This window comes from Carassius auratus, unplaced genomic scaffold (assembly GCF_003368295.1).
Source record: "Carassius auratus strain Wakin unplaced genomic scaffold, ASM336829v1 scaf_tig00032822, whole genome shotgun sequence".
Classification (NCBI taxonomy): Eukaryota; Metazoa; Chordata; class Actinopteri; order Cypriniformes; family Cyprinidae; genus Carassius; species Carassius auratus.
This window is the reverse complement of record NW_020526031.1, coordinates 66767-92106: the sequence shown is the minus strand read 5'-3', so window position 1 is coordinate 92106 and position 25340 is coordinate 66767. Positions and strand designations below refer to the sequence as shown.

The 25340-nt window shown below is 37.7% G+C and overlaps 1 protein-coding gene across 1 annotated transcript in view; it reads right to left on the bottom strand.

Moving 5' to 3' along the window:
* Positions 1–18270, bottom strand: part of LOC113081016 (uncharacterized) — a 36764-nt gene extending 18494 nt beyond the window's left edge. The window contains exons 1-7 of the mRNA XM_026253079.1: positions 17901–18270; positions 17447–17803; positions 16625–16726; positions 15135–15479; positions 5782–5901; positions 4630–4968; positions 2555–2641 (exon numbers count right to left, since the gene is read on the bottom strand). Of these exons, the coding sequence (XP_026108864.1) occupies positions 2555–2641; positions 4630–4968; positions 5782–5901; positions 15135–15479; positions 16625–16726; positions 17447–17803; positions 17901–18270 (1720 nt within the window). The remainder of the gene's footprint in view (positions 1–2554; positions 2642–4629; positions 4969–5781; positions 5902–15134; positions 15480–16624; positions 16727–17446; positions 17804–17900) is intronic.
* Positions 18271–25340: the final 7070 nt, after the last annotated feature.

Sequence of the window (25340 nt, the reverse complement as noted above, 5' to 3'; positions counted from 1 at the left end):
AAGTTTTTTTTTAGGATTTTTAAAAATCCCTAAAACTGTCAGAAAAAGGTTAAGGCCTAAGCTATTTCTATGTGAGTGGCTAATTTTATTTTTGTTTTTATAATTGTAATACACAAACTATGAAATTATACAAAATGTATAAAAAGATAAATAAATAAATACGCACACATTAAAAAAGCAGCCAAGTCGAATGAGTTTCCTTTTTTATATAGATTAAAATTGAAGACAGAAGCAAGTGGTAAATGTGGTCACTTTAATATTCAAATCCAGTAGATCCAGTTTATGTTCACGTGGCTGTTTTCGTTTATATTCGCCAAGCTATTATGTGTTTTGAAATAATCTTGTCCGTTATGTGTTCGTTCGTACGACGAAAGCCAGAATCCTGCAGCTCGAGAGATATGTTATTCTGCCAGTCGCGCTTTCAAATAGTCTTGCACACTTAAACGGGTCACAAACACCTGCATTTAGCTCTTGTAGTGTTACAATGGGTTTATTGTGTGCATTTGTGGTAATATTTTATTTAAAAAAGCTCTTAAACAAGAATAAATTCGTTTGTTTTGAGCTCGACACTGTACGCGCTGATCGGAGCGGTGATTTCAGATAGGCAAGCCACAAATATTTCATTTTCACACAAACAGTTCAAAAACATCTGAATTTAGCTCTTGGTGTGTTCTAATTGGTTGATTGTGTGATATCGCTGTAATAATTTATTTTTAAAAGCTTTAAAACAGGAATAAATTCGTTTTCTCTGAGCTCTTTACTCCAGACGCTAGTGATCACAGCGGTGATTCATCTCTCCTATTTCTCACGTATCTCTGGCCAGAAATAATTTATCCATGAGCCCTGAACCGGTAATAATCAGATATGTTGGTTTAGCTTGTCAGTGTGAATTAAATCTAAGTATTTGTTTGTATTTTTAACCGATTTAAAAGTGAAAGTAAAAGTTCGGGAATTGAACCTGTAGGGGCGCTATTTCTCTCAGACAATGGAAGTCTAAGCACACACACTCAAACAGAGGGACAGAGTGAGATGAGATGTCTGACAGTTTTTTAATTTTCTGTTATCCATACAGTGTTGTAAAGTCGTTAAACTATGCATATTTCCTCAGAATGACTTTTTCATCTGTATGAAAAAATTCTTTGACGTGTTTGGAAGCTGCAATTTAAAAATACAATAATGATTCCCTTTGTAAGGTCATTTAAAAAAATCACCACGGCAAAACCATTCAAGCTATCCAAAATCCATTCACAATTTAAGTTCCTATCAGAAATACTGATGTGTGTTCAGAGTTTTGTGAAATTCTAAGTATGTTATTTGCCTCAAAATCACCTGAGAAGTATTCCAGTTTGACATGTTGCCACGCCAACAATTTTTTAGATATCAATATCCCCCTTGCAGATTTATATCGGCTGTGTTTTAACATTATTCTGATGAAGTTTGAAGCAAATCGAGTAATAATAAGATGCTGAATTCAAATCATTTTGAAAATGACACACTTCCTTCTGCCAGTTGGTGGCGCTATAACTTTGACTCCTAATAGTCACATATATGCGATCGACATCATACAACGAATAATCTGATGAAGTTTGATTAAAATCAGGAAATGTATGTGGACGGTATTAGACACTTCCTGTTTCTCATTTCTCGCCATAATTTCAACGCCTCGCCACGAGCAAACCGTTCGAGATATCAAAAATCCCCTGGCAATTTTTCATCCCCAGTGTCTTGAGATCATGTTGACCGAGTTTGGCGACAATCGAGAAAAAAACCTATGACAAGTATTTCAAATTCCAGAGCATGCGCTTTTTACATAACTCTAAATAGCTGACTTCCTGATGGGCGGAGCCTATGACATGCAATACGAAAGTTGTTTGGCACGATGAGATCTATATGTGTACTGAGTTTCATATGAATATGTGCAAGTATGTGTGAGCTATACATCAACATTTCTGACTGTGTTCCAGGGGGCGCCGTAGAGCCCCTGTGCCACGCCCGGGTCCCAGCCTCTGCAGGCTCCTAAAGGCCACAGATTCCAAAGTGTGCGCAAATTTTCAAGAGTTTTTGAGTATGTTAAGGACCCCAAAAGCCCCCACAACTTTGACGAAAAATTTGAATACTAAACCCTAAATAGCCAACTTCCTGTTGGGCGGAGCCTATGATATGCAATACAAAAGTTGTTTGGATTGATGAGATTTATATGTGTACCGAGTTTCATACGTCTACGAGCAAGAATGTATGATATATGGCCCTCCATATTCCAGGGGGCGCTGTAGAGCCCCTGTGCCACGCCCGTGTATCAGTCTCTGCCCGGCCCTAATGGCCGCAGGTTCCAATCTGTGTGCCAATTTTCAAGACTTTTTAAGCACGTTAAGGGCCCCAAAAGCCCCCGAGACGTTGGAAAAAAATAATAATAATAATAATAATAATAATAAAAAATAATCCTAAGGAAAACAATAGGCCTCTCGCCCTTTGGGCTTGAGCCCTAATTAATATATCTGCACTAACAAAAAACGATTTTACTGAGTTATAATAATGCATTGATTGAATCACTGACCTTCGGAAACACCCCAGAGGACGAAAGCTAGAAACATCAGAAGATTTGGACAGAAGACTAGAGACATGTGCAGACGAAAGACTGGATCTAGAGAGAAAACACAGAGAACTCACATTCAGTCACATGGAGTTTATTAAATATTCATCCCACTGGTAACACTTTTGTCCTTCCAAAACTGCAGAAATGTAGAAGAAACAGATTAAATGAGATTATTATGGAGCATGGTTATAACTGTGTCTTTTTCTCCTGGCATTATTCAGTTAAGATCCTGTCTACAATACTCTATTACTGAAGGACAGGATTTTAATTTCTTTCACTAGCACTTGGGGCTGAACTAAGGATTCAAATGCCGTCATAAAAAGGGCAGAGTTAAGCAGAACTCGGCTCATCCACAGTGAAGGACCAGGATGTTGAATTGGACGCTAGCAGTGTAGCTAGCAGTAAACCCCAGTCTGAGCACATCTGCACAAACACTAGCCAGGATCTAGACTCAGACTCTGGATGTAATGAGAAGTGACTTTGACTAAAAAGGAGGTTAAAACGGATTTGTGAGACTAAGAGCGCATAAGCAACATGGAGGCATTAGCAATAATAAAAAAAATGTGGTTCCTTTTATTTTTTGAGCATTATATATATATATATATATATATATATATTTTTTTTTTTTTTTTTTTTTTCTGAAATAAATTATTGAAATTTCTACTTTTATTTAGCAAGGACGCATTAAATTGATTAAAAGTGATGATACAGACATTTATAATGTTACAAAAGATTTATATTTCAGTTAAATGCTATTTTTCTAAACTTTCTAATCATCAAAGAAACCTAAAAAAAATCTAATCTGTTTTCAACACAATAATAATAATAATCAGAAATGTTTCTTGAAGATCACGTGACACTGAAGACTGGAGGAATGATGCTGAAAATACAGCTGCACATCACAGAAATAAATTACACTTTAAACTATATTCACATATAAAACAGTTATTTTAAATAGTAAAAATATTTGTTACTGTATTTTGGATCAAATAAATGCAGGCTTGATGAGCAGCAGAGACGTCTTCATAAAAACATAAAAAAACTAACTGTTCAAAAACTATTGACTTGTAGTGTACACACACACAGTTTTTGTGTTATATTGTAGTGTATTGTATTCTTATTATTTTAGTTATTTGTTTATTTATTTTACCTCCAGTGCCAGGGCTTACTGTTATATACTGTTATACTGTTACATTATTATGTTGCAAAATCATGTTTCACTGTCTGGGGTGTGTGGAGTGAACAGCACATAAGGGGTTAATTCTCATGTATGATACTGTTCATGATGTTCTGCTAACTCTTATGAGATTCACATTCACTGACACTGAAACATGCTTTGGGCTGGGCTAGTTAGGTTTATATCTAGTGAATGTACAGCCTGTTCAGTGGTGCAACATAATTCATACTGTAACTAGTTATTTACATTCCCGCTTGCTCTACACTAGACAATTACTAACACTAGCAACATGCTATCATTAATATTCTCACTGTTAACATGATGAAGAAGATAAAGACTGGCTGACTGGATCAAACAAGACCATCACCATGTCTCAAAGTTAAGAGTGCTTGACAGTGTGAGTCCAAAGAGTCCACCCACATCTCTACAATGTTCTGATCCAAAGACTGGTTACTAGGGGGATGTAAGTGGTTGCTAGGGCATGGCCAGGAAGTTACAGTGTCAATGTTTGTTGGCTGTTTGTTAGACTGAGTGAAATACGTCTCTACAACAGTCTGATGCAGAGATATTGTCACAAAGTTCAGTGTTTAGTCTATGGGAGTTTTTCACCTGTTGTGAACATCATTTGTCCAATAGCTTCAATGTTATAAAAGTCATCAAAGTGTTTAATTTGTGTTGAAACAGAAGCGTTGTGAGATGGTAATATTGATGCTTCACAAGCTCCACTCACTAATTACGATGAATCAAACTCACTTCAGTATGTTTACTGGAAACACAGATAGAGCATATAGAGCTAAACAATTCAATTAACCTGTTGATTAAGACTATTAGATTAGGACTTTTTTATCTGTTCACTCACCTAGTAGTCTTGGTACCAAATTTGTCTTGGCTGAAAACACATCTCTCCAATTACTGTAAACTGTACATATGTATTCTCCAGCATCTTCAACTCTCAGTTTGTCCAGACGGAGGGAGAAGTTTCCACTCTGAAACTGATCAGTGAAGAAACATGCTCTCTCCTGATAATCCTGCTGCGGTGTGTTTGCTTGACCATTGTGATACTGATGAACAGTAGTGTTTCCTCTTCTCCATATGACCATCAGATCCTCCACTGGTAAAGCTTTATCAGTATAAGAGGGCAGAACCACTGAAGATCCCAGAGGAGCGAGTGTGTGACGAGAACATTGAACAGCAAACCCTTAAAAAATAACAACAAATAAGGTTAATATGAAGTTCCTGTTAAAACAAATGAACAGTGAGGATCTGAGTTTTGTGTATAAACTCTTCTCATTTGATCAAACATTTATTAAGCACATAGAAGATGTGAGAGCCTATTGTTAGTTTTCTCCTCTTGTTATTTATTTATTTATTTTAATGCAAATCATTATTTGAGGGACTTAATAGCAGTAAGTTGGATATTAATGAGTAGAACTGAATAATCATATACTGAATGCGAAACAGTCTGCATGTATTTTGTGTGGAGAATATTCTAACAAGTTCTAATTTATTTTTCACTCCAAAACAATCTATTATTGTAGTTTTACACTTAAAACAAAAAATACTTTTAAATTCAATTTAATTCAAGTTTATTTGTATAGTGTTTTTCACGATGCAATTGTTGCAAATCAGCTTTCCAGAAAATTCAAGTTTCTGCATTATATTTATTAACAGCTCATCAGTGGTGACTACCTGATCACCTAACATCTAAGATTAAGTGTGTAGGAACTGTCTCTCAGACTCTTCATCAAACACACTCACAGAAGAGCTGATTAATCATCTACGCTCCAGAGAAGTGTTTATCAGCTGGTGCACTTTCAAACTGAATAATTCATATAGGACCAGTCCAGTGGTGCATAGCATCAGACTATTATATTTATGACTGAAGTAACTAAAATGATCATAATATTATTTGTAAAATCTGGAAATGCAATATTTATGTTGTAACTAAGCAACTACATTAAATCATATATTGAGCAGGTGTAAAACAGCAGGTCCAGTTATTTTCACTTACTCAGTATTTCGAGCTCTGCGTCGGCTGAATGCACACAGTCCTGCTCACTGTAAACTTTACATGTGTACTTTCCAGCATCTTCTGCTCTCAGTTTGTCCAGACAACTTTGTCTCTGTAATACTAGAAACAGACACAACGTTTCTGCTGTGAAATAACTACAAACAAACTAACAGATAAATGCATATATATATATATATATATATATATATATATATATATATATACAGTGGGGCTCGAAAGTTTGGGCACCCCTTGCAGAATCTGTGAAAATGCGAGTAATTTTCAAAAAATAAGAGAGATCATACTAAATGCATGTTATATTTTATTTAGTACTGTCCTGAGTAAGATATTGTACACAAAAGATATTAGCATTTAGTCCACAAGACAAAATAAATGCTGAAATTATTAAAATAACCCCACTCAAAAGTTTGGGAACCCTTGGTTTTTAATACTGTGTTCTGTTACCTGATGATCCTCGACTGTCTTTCTGTTTTGTGATGGTTGTGCATGAGTCCCTTGTTTTGTTCTGAACAGTTAAACTGAGCAGCGTTCTTCAGAAAAATCTTTATTAATCTTTAATCTTTTTTCTGGATCATCAGTGAATGTTTGAATCTTTTTAAATAGTTGTGTTTGAGTCCCTCAAATGTCCTCAGTGTGATAAGATGTATCCCAAAATCATAAAGTCACTGCTGGAAAGGGTTCAAATATGCAAAGATGCTGGAAAACTGAAGAATCTGCAGGAGCTTAAAGATTTTTCTGAAGAACGCTGCTCAGGTGGCTGGATAGCCAGGTAAGGTTCAGTTTAGTTTGCATGAACTACTGCCCTGAAAGACAGCGGAGACCAGGACAACTAGAGCCCCAGATACAGATCCCCTGTAAAGACCTTGTCTCAGAGGAGCACCAGGACAAGACCACAGGAAACAGATGATTCTTCTGCACAATCTGACTTTGCTGCAGTCTGGAATTGAACTACTGGTTTCGTCTGGTCAGAGGAGAACTGACCCCCAACTGAGCCTGGTTTCTCCCAAGGTTTTTTTCTCCATTCTGTCACCGATGGAGTTTCGGTTCCTTGCCGCTGTCACCTCTGGCTTGCTTAGTTGGGGTCACTTCATCTACAGCGATATCATTGACTTGATTGCAAATAAAAACAGACACTATTTCAACTGAACAGAGATGACATCACTGAATTCAATGATGAACTGCCTTTAACTATAATTTTGCATTATTGAGACACTGTTTTCCAAATGAATGTTGTTCAGTGCTTTGACGCAATGTATTTTGTTTAAAGCACTATATAAATAAATAAAGGTGATGAACTCTGGGATTTGGCTACCATGAGAGTAGCTTGGCATTTAGTGGTTTCCATCACTATAATTACAGACTTTAAGCAGCAGCTGCTATATAACAGCGTTCTGCCATTCTACTGCTCATGTGTGACTTTAACTGCTGCTTCATCACATTGTAATGTAAGTGTATTCTGCAGGAGAATAGCTGGTGTGCCATAGTAATGTTATGTTTTCTGGTATTTGGCATTGTAATTGTATCTGTATATCATTTAATGCCAAAATCAATCATTCTCTTGCTTTTTTTAAATATGACATTTTATTTTTGTACTTTGTGAAATGATTAAATGATCCATTACGGCAGGGGTCACCAAACTGTGTCCTGGAGGGCCGGTGTCCTGCAGACCTCAGCACATCTGCTGGGAAGTTTCTAGTAAGAGCTTGATTAGTGTGTTCAGCTGTGTTTGATTAGGGTCAGAGGTAAACAGGACTCCGGCCCTCAAGGACTTAGTCTGGTGCCCCCTGCATTGCAGCATCCTTTTTATTGGTTTCTTAGTGATTTTTGTGTTTTTTTTTTTTGGCTGCACCAGGTAACACTTCACTTCCTGAAACCATTGCCATTCTATCAGCTGCTTGAAGTCCATAGTAACTTATAGTCTGTGGCTAACCTGCTCAGTAAGTTAAATCCGCAATCAATAGATAAATCTTTAAACACGGCTCAAGTGTAATTTCTTTGGTCTCTGTATACTTTTGTATATTATCAACTACATAAACTAACTTCACAACGTTCACTTGCACTAATATAGCTCCATAAACTTGACACAGAAAGTTGATGATCAGTGTCATGGTGCCAACAAAGCAGGATTGCATTGGTTTTGTTTAGCTTAAAATTAGCCTTGTAAGCATGAGTTTGTGTAGCCACCATCATGGTACAGGCCCCTGAGGCTTTCTGTCAAATCTGGCAGTAGAAACTGTCATTAATTGACAGCTACCTTTAGTAATACTGTAGGAATTGTGTGCCAATGATTTGCACTAACACACACACACAGTGATGTCATTTCTGTATAATACTTATATCCTGCTCAGTTTGTTTTTCCTGATCAAATGTTCTTACAGTAACTAAACTGTCAGATGAGGGTGGACTACAGTAATCTGGCAGCATCTGCCTTTGTGCCATCTGTTTATCACATGACCAACAATGACAAAGTGTATTTGATAAATATCTGCCCTCTGATGTCCATATCTTAACCTCTCTTTTGGGCCTGTTGATCCCTGTTGCCATCCCATTTATAAATCAGATAATATTTTTAAGTATATTTTATTTTCATAGCCTACACGTTAAACGCCAAGGAGACCCGCACTAAACTCCTCTCAAACAGAAATCGCAGATTTAGAATCCCCTCCCCCTCACAGTCACAATGGTTTCACCCATCACCAGCACGGCAGCGACCCCCGCAAAATCTCACCAGTCAGTGGCAGCAGTGCATCTGTCTACAGTACACAGTGTCTCGGAGAAGAGAGGCTGATAAGCAGTTAGCAGTCAGTTTAGAGGTAAGTTTGACACCAAGTCGAAAAAGTCCATTAGCAGACATTTAGCCCTGCAACAACCACATTGTTGCGTTATTTACATACGCAATACTCTGTTGTCTCATCGAATTTTTCTATGATCGTCAGGTCAAATAAGGGTCTAACGTTAGTCTAGCTCTTTGTGTGTAGTGTAGAGAAAAAAACACATTCAATGAAAACTGAAGCATTTGAACCCTTTGACACATACGATCACACCATTGTGATTCAGTGTGTCACGTCATCAACTGCTGAATTTAAATTCGCTTTCGCGCTTTGACTGGCGTTGAGCCAGATCGGATGCGCTGAGCGCTGGTCATATTATCACAGATATTCAGTGTTTTCAACCATTTAATGCTTATTTAAAGTTCCAGACATTTAAATAAACATGAGTACTGGCAAAAACATACATTTGCAGTTTGTAAAATATTCGATGATGTCTGTGGAAACGGCAATAATGATTCTTACAACTATAATCTGAAGACATGTTTTACTGCAGACTTATTTTTATGTGTTTTGGGAGGAGAGGATGAATGTGCATGTTTTAAATCCCACAGCTCGGATTCAGAGCAAACTAACATGGCGGCGCCCATCACCTGGTATAGATCAACTAACACGGTCAATATAAAAGTGTTTAACCTCACAAATAAATTGACTTGCACATATTTCAGAATCGGAATATCAGATATTTCATAATTATAGTGAGTATGTTTTGAGAACATGTTTAATAAAACAGGAAAAACTAAATAGAAGCAATCCATGTGTCATACTGATCTGTTGTGGTTGTGTTGTGTCACATGACAAGCATGACGTGTCACCATGGAAACAATAAGATGACACATTCTAAAATAACGGTTGTCTAAAAAAATTCATGCTGGGGTCTCAGCTAGAATATTTTAAACTCATGCAAAAGGGTTAAATTATGAATAATGTCCATGGCCCACCTCCTGAAACCGCATGCCACCCCTTTGCCACCCCAGGAAAAAAAATCTCTAGATCCGCCACTTGAAAGGTTTTGGGAAAGGTTTAATTTATCAACTGTTACCGATCGTCAGCGAGAAACTGGGAAGGCCTAATTCCCTCTTGGTTGCTCTCACAGAGGATCAGATTAAAGAGGCAGCGAAACTCGCTCAATGGTTTTGTTTTCGCAGCATGCGAGGTGATGTGTGGCTTAAAGTCTGCTTAGCACGAGTCCAAATGGAGTCGCGCCAAAGGGCAGAAGATCGTCGGGCTGATACATGTGTTTATTCCTGCACGTTCTGAGAAAGCGGTGTCTCTTCAAGTGAATTTGAGTAGTTCATCACGACCAAAACCAGTTAACTTGAAGTCAAAGGAAGATCGGGAATGTTTTTATTGCCACAAACCGGGGCATTTAATTGCTGATTGTTTTGTGTTAAAACGAAAACAGTCGAGTTCTGTACCTAAGAGTGCTGGATTTGTGAAACTGGTGGATTCTGTTAAAGTTGAACGTAGTGATAAGCCTGATTCTAGCTATGCACCTTTTTTGATGGAAGGGTTAATTTCCATTACTGGGAATTCTGCGGAACAGATAAGAGTTAAAATGCTGCGTGATACTGGGGCAATGCAGTCTTTTATTAGTGCAGAAGTACTGCCGTTTTCTGAACATACTTTCTGTGGCAGTAATGTACTAGTACAGGGCATAGAGATGGGTCTCATTAAAGTTCCATTGCATCAGTTTCACCTAGAATCAGAACTGTGTACAGGTTTTGTGAAAGTAGCCGTTCGTGAACGATTGCCTGTGAATGGGGTAGAATTTATCCTTGGCAATGATTTAGCCGGTGGGAAAATCATGCCTTTGTTGGAAGTTTTTGATAATCCAGTTGCATCAGATCAGCATGATGAACTTTTGAGTTCTTATCCTGACACTTTTCCAGTTTGTGTGGTGACGCGAGCTCAGGCTTGTAAGATAAATGCAGTGGATGATTTGGGTACATCTTTTAGGGCACCTGTTTTTATCAGTGAGGTTTTAGCTGATGAGAGTAAAGCTGTAGAGAAATCCCTTGTTCCGAGTTCCTTGAGTATAAATCTGTCTGTGACATGCGAGAGACTTATTTCTGCCAAAAAGGAGGATAAAAGCCTTCAAAAGTGTTTTGTTGCTGCTGTTTCTTCAAAGACTGCTCAAGAGAGGAAAGTTACATATTATGTGGAGAACGACTTATTGATGCGTAAGTGGCGCCCTGATATTGCAGATGATTCTGAATGGGGTAGTGTATCAGATTGTGATTCCTTCCTGTTACCGACAGCAAGTTCTATCTTTAGCTCATGATCACGATTTGGCAGGACATCTAGGAATTAAGAAAACTTATCAGCGAATTTTGAGACATTTCTTTTGGCCTAGATTAAAAACTGATGTCACACAATTTTGTCGCACCTGCCGCACCTGTCAGATCACCGGCAAACCGAATCAAGTCATTCCGTGTGCTCCACTTGTTCCTATTCCAGTGATAGGGGAACCATTTGAGCATGTTATCGTCGATTGTGTCGGCCCTTTGCCTAAGTCTAAGACCGGTAACCAGTTTTTATTAACTGTAATGTGTACTGCGACTAGAATCCCGGAGGCAATTCCATTGAGGAAGATTACAGCACCTGTTGTAACTAGAGCACTGGTGAAGTTTTTTTCTACGTTTGGTTTACCGAAAATTGTGCAGACAGATCAAGGCACTAATTTTCTTTCGAAGATCTTTTCTCAAGTGTTGTCCAGTTGAAATATTTCCCACAGGGTCGCAAGTGCCTATCATGCTGAAAGCCAGGGGGCACTTGAGCGTTTCCACCAAACTCTGAAGGCAATGCTCAGAAAGTACTGCATGGATACGGGTAAGGAATGGGATGAGGGTGTACCGTTACTTTTGTTTGCGATCAGAGAAGCAGTTCAGGAAAGCCTTGGATTCAGTCCTGCTCTAATCTTTAGAGACTAATCCTAAAGTGAATGTGATAGATTATGTGATCAAGTTCCGTGAACGCTTGCACAAAGCTTGTTCAGTGGCAAGGGAGTCACTTGAAGTTGCTCAGAAAAAAATGAAGTGTCGCTACGATCGTAAATCTGTACAGCGTACCTTTAACAAGGGCGATCAGGTGTTGGTGTTGCTGCCTATGGTAAGGTCTGCTTTATCCGCACGATTTTCTGGACCGTATGAGGTGGTGAGAAAAATCAGTAATACAGATTACGTTATCGGAACTCCTGATAGGAAGAGAAAGACTCGTGTGTGTCATGTGAATATGTTAAAGACTTTTCACAACAGAGAAGCTGTCCAGAATGTGTTACTTTCAGATGAAATTACTGTCCCTGTGTCATCTCCTGTTTTAGTAGCTTGCACGGCTGTAGAAATCACTGATCCTGAGGACGATGGAGTAATCTTACGTCACACTTACCAGCAATGTGCTCGACTTACGAATTCTGAGGTATTGACTAATTTTGCATTTCGAGTGTCTCATTTAACTGAACAACAAGGATGTGATATTATGCAATTGTTTAATGATTTTCCAACTTTGTTTAACGATGTACCTTCTCGTACTACAGTGTTAGAGCATGATATTGACGTGGGTGGTGCGACATGCGTATCGCGTGAATACAGCAAAAAGAGCTCTGATGCGGAATGAGGTTGAGTATCTATTAGAGCATGGATTTGCTCAGTCCAGTTGTAGTCCCTGGAGTTCTCCGTGCTTATTAGTGCCAAAGAGCGATGGTACTGCGCGATTTTGCACTGACTATCGAAAAGTAAATGCCGTAACTGTACCGGATTGTTTTCCACTGCCGCGCATGGAAGATTGTGTTGATAACCTTGGTTCAGCTTGTTATATCAGTAAATTAGATCTGTTAAAAGGTTACTGGCAAGTTCCTCTTACGTCTCGTGCTTCTGACATCTCAGCATTTGTAACACCTGATAGTTTCCTTCAGTACTCCGTGATGGCTTCCGGCATATGCAACGCACCAGCCACTTTTCAACGACTCATCAATATTGTATTGGCTGGGGTGCCTAAGTGTAATGCATATCTAGATGACCTAGTGGTTTACTCTACTGACTGGTCAGAACATGTGTCTTCACTGCGAACTGTTTTTGAGCGTCTTGAGAAAGCGTCGCTGACCTTAAATCTAGCTAAATGTGAATTTGGGCAGGCCACTATCACATATCTTGGGAAGGAAGTCGGTCAAGGTCAAGTGCGCCCATTAGAAGCAAAAGTTACTGCTATAGTCGAGTTCCCTGTTCTCACCACCCGACGTGAACTCCGTCGATTTTTAGGGATGGCTGGCTTTTATCGTGGTTTCTGCAAAAACTTTTCAACGATTGCGCACCCGCTGACTTCACTTCTTAGTCCATCTCGAAAGTTTTTATGGTCTGATGAATGTCAGCATGCTTTCAACTTGATCAAAGGTCTTCTGTGTAGTGCACCCGTTTTAGCTGCACCAGACTGTGATTCTGCTTTTAAACTCGATGTAGACGCAAGTGCCGTTGGTGCTGGAGCTGTGTTAATTCAGGAAGGTAAAGATGGTATTGATCATCCTATCTGTTATTTTTCCAGGAAGTTCAACAGACATCAGTTGAATTATTCGACGCTCGAGAAGGAGGCACTAGCACTCTTAATGGCCCTTCAATATTTTGATGTGTATGTCGGATCGAGTAGTATTCCAGTCATGGTGTTTACAGATCATAACCCTCTAGTTTTTCTGTCACGTATGTATAATCTGAATCAACGGTTGATGTGCTGGTCTCTGATTGTACAGGGTTATAATCTGGTAATCAAACATAAGAAAGGTGTCGAAAATGTTATAGCTGACGCACTATCTAGAGTTGCTTATTGCGGGATTTGATCACTGTTGGAACAACTATATGTTTGATCTATTCCATATAGTTGGTTCTTAAGGGGGGAGGTGTTACGCTCCACGCGTATTCTGATTTCATTGATCTGTGCACGCCGGTGTATTGAGCACGTGTCGGTTGTTATGCTCATTATCTTCTCTGTCTCTAGTTTACTCTCTCTGCTCACAGGTTGCTGTGATTGGTCGAGTTGAACGTCAGTCATCGTCAAGGCGCCGCTTCAGAGCCAATAGGAGGCTGCCCAGCTGGTTAAAATGGGTTATGTGTTTATTCATGCTTTCTATCCGGAGCACATTGAGAACTCCTCTGTAGTAAATCGAGCGCTTTTGCAGCGGAATGAGTTTATCTGCTGTAAACTTAGGTTTTGACTGTTTCTGCCCACCAATTAAGTTGTGTGCTATGTGCTTTGTGTTTCTAAGTATTTGTTACGCCTTAACATGGGCAAGATTAGTTTGTGTCTAGCTTTTTATTCGCTCTGAGATATCTGTTAAAAACTGCCATTCTGGGAAAAGAACGCAGGTCAGTATATCGCGATATACACTGCACCCGTAGCCGATGAGTTGTTAGACACACTAGTTAAGGAGTGAGCGCCATCCTTTGTATGTCTGTTTTATAGGTAATTTAGTTAGGGTGCCGGATGCACTGGAGATTTCGCTTTGTGTTCTACATTTTTGTTTTGGTTAGATTAGGTTTAGATTAAGGATTGTTTTGTTATATTTTGTTCTTTCCTTTGGGCGCCACTTTTTGTTCTTTTCCCATTTATTGTTTGTTGTTTGTCTTTGTTTATATCACATTGTATTAAGTGCACATTATTGTTGATTTGACTGGGTCCAGTGGCCTTTTGGCTTGTTGAGAATAAAGCCCAGTTTATTTTTCCCTTTAAAAAGAGTCTGTCATGTGTTCTTCCACCATACCCCCACCTTCAGCAGTACGTTAATATATAAATGTTGCGGTACATGCCCTAGACAATTTCAAGTACGTAACAACCACTAAGAGGATATTTTATTTCACTTTTCAGGTATGTTTTTATATATATGTTTGTGTTTTATTATTGCTTTTGCTTTTATTATAGCATCCAGTTTCATACGAAATGTGGTTTTGTGTTGCGGTTCTATTATTGGTTCTATACTGTTGTTGTAACAGCAGATGCCACGGGGAATGCGTGCTGTTGATGTGTAATGTCTGCAGTGAAACACCACTGAGAGGATATTTTATTTCAATTTTCAGTAAATACAGATCAACAAAATTATGTGTCCTTGCATTTAATGGGGAATTGAGCCCACTGACTCCTGTTCATCTTAGTGCACGAAGGACGTGTGAACGAATTGGTCAAATCAAAACGGAGAGCGACCAGATCCAAAAGCGATGAGATCCTTCAAACTTAGCATCTTTTTTTTGGGATTGTGATTAAAAAGCAGTGTTTGCTTTTCACTTTAAATGGCTTCAGATCTGCCTGCAATATATCAAATAAACATTTTAATGTACTCATATTTTGATGTCTTTTGCTTAAAAAAAATATACATTTTAAAAAATGGGCAATATTTTTTCGGAATCTGAAAAAAAAAATCCAAAGTCAGCCATGAAAAATTAATATGGGTGAATCCGTATAGTTATGTGCTGTGCAGCAGTTCAGTAGTTTGTGTTTGTTTTTATCTTTTATTTATCGACTTACGTGGTACCAAACTTGTCTCTGCAGTCCTAGTCACTGTAGAAAGGTCACTGTAAACTTTACATATGTATTCTCCAGCATCTTCAGCTCTCAGATCGTCCAGACGGAGGGAGAAGTTTCCATGTTGAATCTGATCAGTGAAGAAATTAGCTCTGTTCTGATAATCCTCCTGCTGGACTTCTGTTCTACTCTCTCCGTCCTGATACAGATGAACCAGAGTCTTTGTGTCTTTTCTTCTCCAATCCACCTTCAGACTTTTCTTTAATAAGCATTCATCAACATGACAGGGCAAAACCACTGAAGATCCCAGATTAAATTGATGGTTATAAGTATGCTGGCCAAAAAAACCTGAAAAATAAAAATTTGCATGATGCCTTTTTAGTTAGACAAGAAACAATGGTTTCACTTTTTTCTTTTTTTTTTCTTTTTACTATACAGGCTAACTTTGTACTGGAGAGGGCAACAAGCATGTTTAAATTCCCTGCAGGAAAACGATAATTAAAAAAGATGGTTGGCCTCTCAGTATGGTTGGTTAATGTCAGATGGGTTTTGAACACTTTTTGGCTGGTGAATGAGACCAGCTTACCATCCAGCTGAGCACAGGCTGCCTGGGAAAAAATAAGTGAAGTGACTGCTTCCTTAAATGAATTCCAGACTTATGGTAATATAATGAATGCTTTATTTTGCCAATAATTAGTGACATTATTTAAATATATACACATTTGCACACATATAAATTAACACACCCCTCTCTCTCTCTCCCCCACCCTCACTTAAACTTGCTCCAATGTATTGCTGATAAATTTAAAATACAACATTGAGTAATGAGTCTCAATACAAGTTAGAACAGGAGAACATGTAAAACACAGGTGTATTTAGACTAATTAACAAAATGATCTCAAATATCACATGATAACTTCAGATTTTATGTCCACTCACCCATTCAAATTAATCCTACATGGTGCTTAAATTAAGGATCACAATGATGGACAGCTGAGCTACTCTTTATACAGACAAACTAACTCCTGCTAGTATATGATGGACATTATACCCACAACATGTTCTATAGTTTATATAACACAGCAATCATCACCATTTCAGTTAAACACAACTGACAAGCTTACATTTTTATTCCAATCCTTATCTACTGTAGACATCTCAACCTTTTCCCTATCTGTCCTCTCCAATATATTGCTCCCTCACCACCACAGACTTCACTAACTACTATTAAATTCCTAAATACAAATAAAATATTTCATCATTTACCAGCCCAAAACCCTGAATTGTTTTATAAGCCATATTACAAAGTGAAATATGTGTTTAGGCGTGAATACTGTAGAGTTTTTATTTTTTTATTTTTTTGCTGTGCACAATTATGGTAAGTTAAATGATTATTATTGTTGTTGTTGTTGTTTTAGTCATTGAGTCATAATCCTGCAGTTGAGAACCATTGATTTACAGCTGATAAGAATATTTTTTAGTTTCACACATACCTTTATGCAGTGTTCTGCAGTAGATCAGGCAGCAGAGCAGAAGAGCAGATCCAGATGCAGAAATACAGAGAACCAACACCACGATGTGTAAAACAGAGAAACCTGTCAAACACACACATCAGTTACTAAACACAGAGAAACATTGATGTGTAACATTCCCAGTATATTGTCCATGAAATACCATTCCTACTCATTTTGTGATGTTGTGTGATCATAATAATGAATATCTAATAAACCTAAAGATTATCCATTTTCTCTTTCTGCACATTACACATCATGCAATAACTGATTTTTCTGTCTAAGCAATAATAAAAACTCTTGAAATCCTGGATAAGTAATTATTGTTGAAAGATTTCTCTCTCTTTTTCATGTGAGTATGTGAATGAATGGATAAAAGAGTAAATATTGAAATATAGGCTTTAAAATTTATTTACTAGGGGTTGTTAGGTACTTCAACTTTTTTAGATGTTTTGGAACAGTATGTACTGTGAAATGTACTTTACAAAAACACTAAAAGAGAGAATTACAATTATAATTGCAGTCATTCCATGTCAGCTCAATCAGAAGCCCCCAGGAACGTCTCTGGGAACCACTGGTATAATGTATTATTGTGGCCTAATGATTAGAGTCATCATTTCTACCTATTTGCATATGATGCAAAAATTACTAAAGACAACAGACCTACCAATCTCTGTATAAAGTAAAATAATGATGTCGCCATCTTTTTTGCCAAATTTAGTTGATTGTATATGGCATGAACCTGCAGCCAATAAAATGTATGTTTACGAAAGTGTAAAACATGCATCATTTATCTGTTCTCACCCAGTTGCTCCAGTTCTACAGTTGTATTGGCTGAAAGTCCTCCAGCAAACACCTCACACATGTAAACTCCTTTATCCTCAGTTCTGACGCTCTTCAGTCTGAGAGAGAAGTTTAATTTGGGGATTTCATCAGTGAAGAACTCAACTCTGTCTCCGTATCGCTCATCTGATGCCTCTGGTAAAACCACTTGGTCTTGGAAGAGCAGAACCATAATATCTTCATCTTCATCTGTTTTCTTCCATAAAACCTTTTCAGTGTCTTGAAGTGTGATGTTAGAGTCTATAGAGCAGTTCAGAGTGACGTCTTCACCAACATACGCAGATATAGAGTGACTCGATCCTGATACTAGCAAACGCTCTGAAAGAAAAAACAGGTATATCACAACATAAAATATATAATTTTCTATAAAATCATTGTGGAAATAAAGGAAGGAACTCATGTGGTCAAAACTCACCAACATCAACGTTTATTTGAACCACAGTCTCACCAGACTTCTGCTGACTGTGAACTGTACATATGTATTCTCCAGCATCTTCAGCTCTCAGATCGTCCAGACGGAGGGAGAAGTTTCCATGTTGAATCTGATCAGTGAAGAAATGAGCTCTGTTCTGATAATCCTGCTGCTGGACTTCTGTTTGACTCTTACCATCCTGATACAGATGAACTAAAGTCTCCGAGTCTGGTCTTCTCCACTCCACCTCCAGATCTTCCACTGGTAAAGGGTCATCAACATAACAGAGCAAAACCACTGAAGATCCCAGAGGAGCCACCAGAGGAGCAGACGGACCGCGCACAGTCAACCCTGAAAACAAGGTTTTCCCCATAGAAACAAAAAGAGAAAAGTGAAATACAGCTTGACATTTTTAGCTGTCAAAATTTGTATCCCCTATTTAATCTCATGTAGACTATTATGAAATTATGTACTTTGGTTTGAGAGTGAGCACTGATGTCAACCCCATTTCATCACGGTCTACTAACTTGAAAATTTCTGGACTCACCACTAATTTGTGTGTGTGTGTGTTACCTACAGCCAATGAGAGAGCAGATACAGGGAATGGGAAAGTTCAGGGGGTGGAGCCATATGAGACTTAGAGCCAATGAGAGAGCAGATACAGGGAATGGGAAAGTTCAGGGGGTGGAGCCATATGAGACTTAGAGCCAATGAGAGAGCAGATACAGGGAATGGGAAAGTTCAGGGGGTGGAGCCATATGAGACTTAGAGCCAATGAGAGAGCAGATACAGGGAAAGGGAAAGTTCAGGGGGTGGAGTCATATGAGACTTAGAACCAATGAGAGCAGATACAGGGTAAGGGAACGTTCAGGGGGAGGAGTCATAACAGACCCATAGCCAATGAGAGAGCACATACATTAAAATACTTGAAAAAAGTCAACACATTCTCAAAAATCAAAAACTGACAAACAAGATGAAAGCAGTGTAAGCAAGATTCACAACATGTGCACATGCACATTACCCTCCCCAGCAGAGGGATTTAAATCAAGTTCAGAAAGTCCCTGTGATTATCTCTGTCTAATTCAGTTCAGTTCTGTTTTTTGCTTTTTCACTTCACAAGCAAATAGTTTTTAATCATTGACCGAAATTCTTTCACTTTCATTGATTGCTGGGTCAAATCAGGTAAGCAGGAAACATGACCTGATAAAAATGACAACATGACAATATCTGACATGAATCTTACCAAACCAAAGTTAAACAAATCTTTGAGCCTGTTTTTTGTCTAGATTCCAGCTCTGCTCTCTCTCTGGACCTTCAGCTTCAAGAGGTGCATCATGGGAAGCATTTAAATGCTGCTTTTCATCCACAGAAATATTGGAGATGAGACATCAATTCCTGTTTGTTGTTGGCGTTTGAACTGCGTTTGAGCTCCGTCACTATATTATTTTTATTGACAATTTTTTATCTTAAAAATCTATTTTATACACCATTGTTTCCGTTTCTATAACGTGTGAATATATCCTCTATCATATTCTACAACAAAAACAATCAGAGCACCTCGTTATCACTAGTTTTATTTTGATCTCCCACGTCCACTATTAGCTTATAGCCTGTTAGCATCAGCAAGCGTGGTTGTTGCTAAACGCGCTTGCATTGCTAATACTCTATTCACACACATTACCATTACCATTGCTGTACTCACTGTTACTTGCTTTAATGGCAGATGAATGTCTACCTTTGATTGCAGGTGGGGCCTATTTCAAATCTTCCATTTATGTCTAAAATTTTTGAAAAAGTTGTTGAAAAGAAAATGATGTGTATGAAGAATTTCAGTCAGGTTCCAGGCCCCACCATAGCACTGAAACTGCACTTGTTAATATTACAAATGACCTGCTTCTTGCGTCAGATCAAGGCTGCATCTCATTTCTAGTCTTACTTGATCTTAGTGCTGTGTTCGACACCATAGATCATGACATACTCATAGATCGATTACAAAACTATACAGGTATTCAAGGGCAGGCTCTAAGATGGTTTAGACCCTACCTGTCCATTTTGTTTATTTAAACGGGGAGTCATCTCATTTATCATCAGTAAAATATGGAGTGCCACAAGGATCCGTCCTAGGTCCCCTTCTATTTTCACTATTCATGTTGCCCCTTGGTAATATTATTAGAAAATATGGGATTCCTTTCCACTGTTTTGCTGATGATACTCAGCTATATATCTCAACGAAACCAGATGAAACTTCTCAATTATCTAAGCTAACAGAGTGTGTTAAAAATGTAAAAGATTGGATGACAAATAATTTTCTCTTATTAAATTCGGATAAGACAGAGATATTAATTATTGGACCAAAACACAGTACACAGAATCTTATAGATTACAATCTGCATCTAGACTTCCTCTAAAGTCGAATATCTGGGTTTTATATTAGACAGCAACTTATCATATTTCCCATGTTACAAAAACTGCATTCTTCCATCTTAGAAACATTGCCAAGCTACGAAACATGTTATCTGTTTCTGATGCAGAAAAGCTAGTTCATGCATTCATGACCTCTAGACTGGACTATTGTAATGCACTTCTAGGTGGTTGTCCTGCTTCGTCAATAAACAAGCTACAGGTAGTCCAAAATACAGCAGCTAGAGTCCTTACCAGGTCAAGAAAATATGACCTTATTACCCAAATTTTACGGTCTCTGCACTGGCTACCTATTAAGTTCTGTATCAGTTACAAATTATCATTACTTACCTATAAGGTCCTAAATGGTTAAGCTCCTGCATACCTAACTAGTCTTCTACCACGCTACAACCCATCACGCACCCTAAGGTCACAAAACACTGGACTTTTGGTAGTTCCTAGGATAGCAAAGTCCACTAAAGGAGGTAGAGCTTTCTCACATTTGGCTCCCAAACTCTGGAATAGCCTTCCTGATAATGTTCGGGGTTCAGACACACTCTCTCTTTGTTTAAGTCTAGATTAAAAACACATCTCTTTCGCCAAGCATTCGAATAATGCTTTTCTTAAATTGTGAGTGTAGTTACATCTGATCAAATGTGCATTTTTATTCATTAGCTTGGGTTAAACTAATTTTACTCTGTTGGATCAGCAGCTATACTAATGATGTCTCTATGTGTTTCTCTGTTTCTGCTGGGATCTTCATCCCGTGGTAACTAGGATTAACACAAGCTCCAGTCTGGATCCAGAACACCTGAGAAGAGATGATGCTGACCCTCAGAGGACCTCAGATGATGCTAACCCTGAATCAACAAACAGAACTAACAATTATTGCTAAATGTGTGACTGCATCATATAATAACTGCTGTTAATAATGTTCATCATCTTGGCTGACCTCATCTTGTATTAATTTTTCTGAAAAATCCTGTTATACAAACATAAACGGATAGTCACCACTTATAAGCTACTACTAAATATTGTAGAAATGTAATTTTCTGTAAAGTTGCTTTGTAACGATTTGTATTGTAAAAAGCGCTATACAAATAAACTTGAATTGAATTGAATTCCTAATTAAAATTTTAGGTGCAAAAAGATATAAATATTTGTGCCTTTTCATTTTGTCAATTGTGTTTGCTTATTTCACCAGCATTAGATTACAAAGAGAGAGAGAATAATAAAGTACAAACCATTTAAAATTATAAGAATTACAAACACAAATATAAACTGTTGGATTATATCATGATCTCTATCAGATATTTTTGTGAGTTTGCCTCTCTGCAATCCCTCCTCCCTTCTCACTCCTTTTCTTCTGTTTCTCTCCCTCCTCCCTTCTGTGTTCTCTCTCTCTCTATCTCAGTATCTACACTCATGCGCACACATGTATATTTCTTATTTGTTTAGGAATTCACTGATCTTAAGTGGAATGAGAAAAATGTTGAGTTAATGTTAAGAGAAGGGGAATTGGGCAGATTATATCATGCTCTCTGTTTCTGTGAGTTTAACTCTCTGCAGGGCTGGACAGGGACAAAAAACCTGAAGATGTGCATCTGCTCTCATCCAACATGACAGAGCTTGAGAGGAGAAGAATGGCAGATAACTGCCAAATGCTGATGAGCAAAGCTTGTCACGTCCAACAAAAACATACACACACACGCACACACTATACCAGTCAACAGTTTTTGAAAAGTGAGATTTGTAAAGTTTTTTAAAGAAGTCTCTTCTGCTCACCAAACCTGCATTCATTTGATCCAAAGTACAGCAAAATCTGTAATATTTTGAAATATTTTCACTATTTAAAATAACTGTTTTCTATTTTATCATATTTTAAAGTGTAATTTATTCCTGCAATTTCTAAGCTGTATTTTCAGCATCATTACCGCCATCTTCATCTTCAGAAAGATCAGAAGAAATGCATTTATCTGAAATATAATTTTTTGTAACATTATAAATGTCTGTATCATGGCTTTTGATACATTTAAAGCATTCATGCTAAATGAAAGTATTATTTTCTATCATTATACATATATGCAAAATGTTACCAAAGCTTTTTGTTTCAGATTTAAAAAATGCTGATCATTTGGATCTTTCTACTGAATATTTCTTACTGTAAAAAAAAATAATTGACTGGTAGTGTACCTATGTAGGCTATCACACTCATCTCAGATCTTGTTTTGGGTAATAAAATATCAGGTGCAACAATATTTTTTTTTTTCTAAATCTAGCTTTATTCACATTGGCCCATGGAAAGCTCTCTGAACACACTTGACTTGATGGCTCGCACTCATTAGATCAGGTTAGACGTCTGTCTCTGTTGTGAGTCCCTATCAAGCACTTTACTGATTCAACTACTCTCTTCTTCTCCTCCTGCTTGGCTCTTTGGCCCGCGTCAGTCACTGCAGAGCAAGCCTCTTCTTGATAAAGCTGATGTGAAAACATGAGAAAGCTGGCGAGGAAGAAGTTGAAGTGAAGTGAGTGAAATACTTCATGGCTCTGTCTATAGTGCATTGTGATTGGCTGTGTACACTGTCAATACAGCAGACCAGCAGCTCAATTACCAATCCAGCCCTGCCTCTCTGCTATCCCTCCTTCCCTCCTTACTCCTTTTCTTCTGTTTCTCTCCCTCCTCCCTTCTGTGTTCTCTCTCTCTCTATCTGAATATCTACACTCATGCACACACATGTATATTTCCTCATGAGTTCAGATATTCACACCAGGACAAGGTCCGAAGATTATTGAGTTTGGTCTGTCCTTCTGCTCTGAGTTGAGGTATCCTTGGCCAAGTGTGATCCTAATATGTCCAGAACCTCCTGGCCATACTTCAGTTTTATATAATGTATACTTCTTGGCTTGTGTACCACACATATATAAGATAAAGAGCTGAAAGTAAATATTTTTAACATAAACATATACAGGCCCATGTTCAGTTATGATAAATGATACTCATCTCTTTAGCTCGTCAAAGTCAAACTGAAGTTTTTTAAGATATCATTCTGGTGCATCTGGACATGTTGAAACCTGTTTTACTTTACAGAGAAACTGCAAAAAATCCAGACAAACTGGTTTTGAATAAGTTGGAAAAACATCACTCTAAAAAAAAGAACAGCATCTCTAAAATAAGTACTGGGTAAATTAACTCGAATTAATTTCAAATGAAAACACCCTTCAGTTACAACGTTCACTTCAATAAAATATGTAGATATATGGAAGACTACACAGTGTAAAAATAAATAAATACAAGTGACCAGGAATACCAGCTTCAATTATCTGCAGACTATGAGAACTGCAAGGAGTGGAAATCACCAAAAAATCTGCCTTACGATTAAAAACACATTTAAGTGAAAGTGAAGTGACATTCAGCCAAGTATGGTGACCCATACTCAGAATTTGTGCTCTGCATTTAACCCATCCGAAATGCACACACATTTCGAGTCCAACCCTCTAACCATTAGGCCACGACTTCCCCCCCAAAAAAATCTACACATATATATCAAACAAGAAAAATCAATCTGAATAAAGCTGTAGGTACAAATCTCATTATCATGTTCATCATCATCTCAAGTAAATCGACCTACAAAACTACTAGAAACTTAAGAGATGAAGCAAACTCATGCTGAAGATGAAGAGTAAAGCAGGAGAGATTCATCTAAAGCTGCTCTTAATATGTGTTTATAACACATGGACTGATTCTGTGATAATGATGTTGATTTTTCTTCATTATTAATATAATTATATAACATTATATAATGACATTTTGATGAACTGTTCTGTAAAGTAATCCATATAGGCACAATCTCATTTCAAGCATTTAAGCAGAAGCCTCTACAGGAAAAAAATATTTTTACAATCACAAGCAAAATAAATTCAGTCAAATGTGTCCAAAACTTGAACGAATCCTGTAAGTTTGTAGAGATTTAAACGGGACATAATTAACTATGTGCCTTGCCTTCAGAATGAACTTAATTTAACTAAGAAATAAACACATGTACATACCGTCAGATAGAAGAGGACTAACAGTCACTAAAAGGAGCATGAGCAGCTCCATGTTCAGCTGAAGTTCAGTTCATCGTCAAAGTGAAATTCATCTGCTGCAATGAAGGAAGAACCATTAAACCTGATTTCTTCCTTCTGACTGACAAACAAAGAAAAGAATCTGCAGCTCGTCTCAATAAACCAGTTCTGATTAAATGGAAAAGCATCATGAAGAATGAAAAAAAAAGAAAGAAGACACAGCATCTGTAAAGGGAGTATAATCTGAAGCAGAATTTTTACCCTAAATGTCAAAATGTGTGACTATACTCCTGACTGCTATGTACTTATAACAATTATTCCATTAATTATATATAATTAAATTACAATATTTATTATAGCCTATAAACACAATGAACTTCTACTGCGTGAAACATTCATAAACGATAAGTATGCTTCTTTAATGCTTCTTTCTTTCACTGCAGTTGAGCTACGAGACTATATTCAGAGCTGAGAGAAACACATCATTAAACTCTAGATGGACAGATTATGAACCTTAAAGAGACATAACAGATAAAATCTAAATTAAAACCTGTTGGGTGTGTGTGTGTGTGTGTGTGTGTGTGCGTGTGTGTCTGCGTGCATGTGTGTGTGTGTGTTAAGGATGAGGTTGTTGTCCTTGAACCAGGGGTCTGAACATCCATAGACTCACACCATGTCAGAAGTTAGCTCAAGTTTAGCTAAAGCAATATTATAATGGGCACACAAGCTAACTTAACGGAGAAACAACAGAATACAGTAAAATTAATAACATCATCAGAATCGCCACATAGATCTACAAATCAGGCTCATTTGCATAAATTTGACACAAGTCATTGCAGATTAAGAGGATAAAGAAAATAACTCCAGGATCATCACCACAGAACTTCTCCAGTTATTAGTTAATGAATCACATCAAGAGTATTTTCCCTTGAAATGTTGTTTAAATATGCAGATAGCTAGAAATCTAGAGAAGCAAAT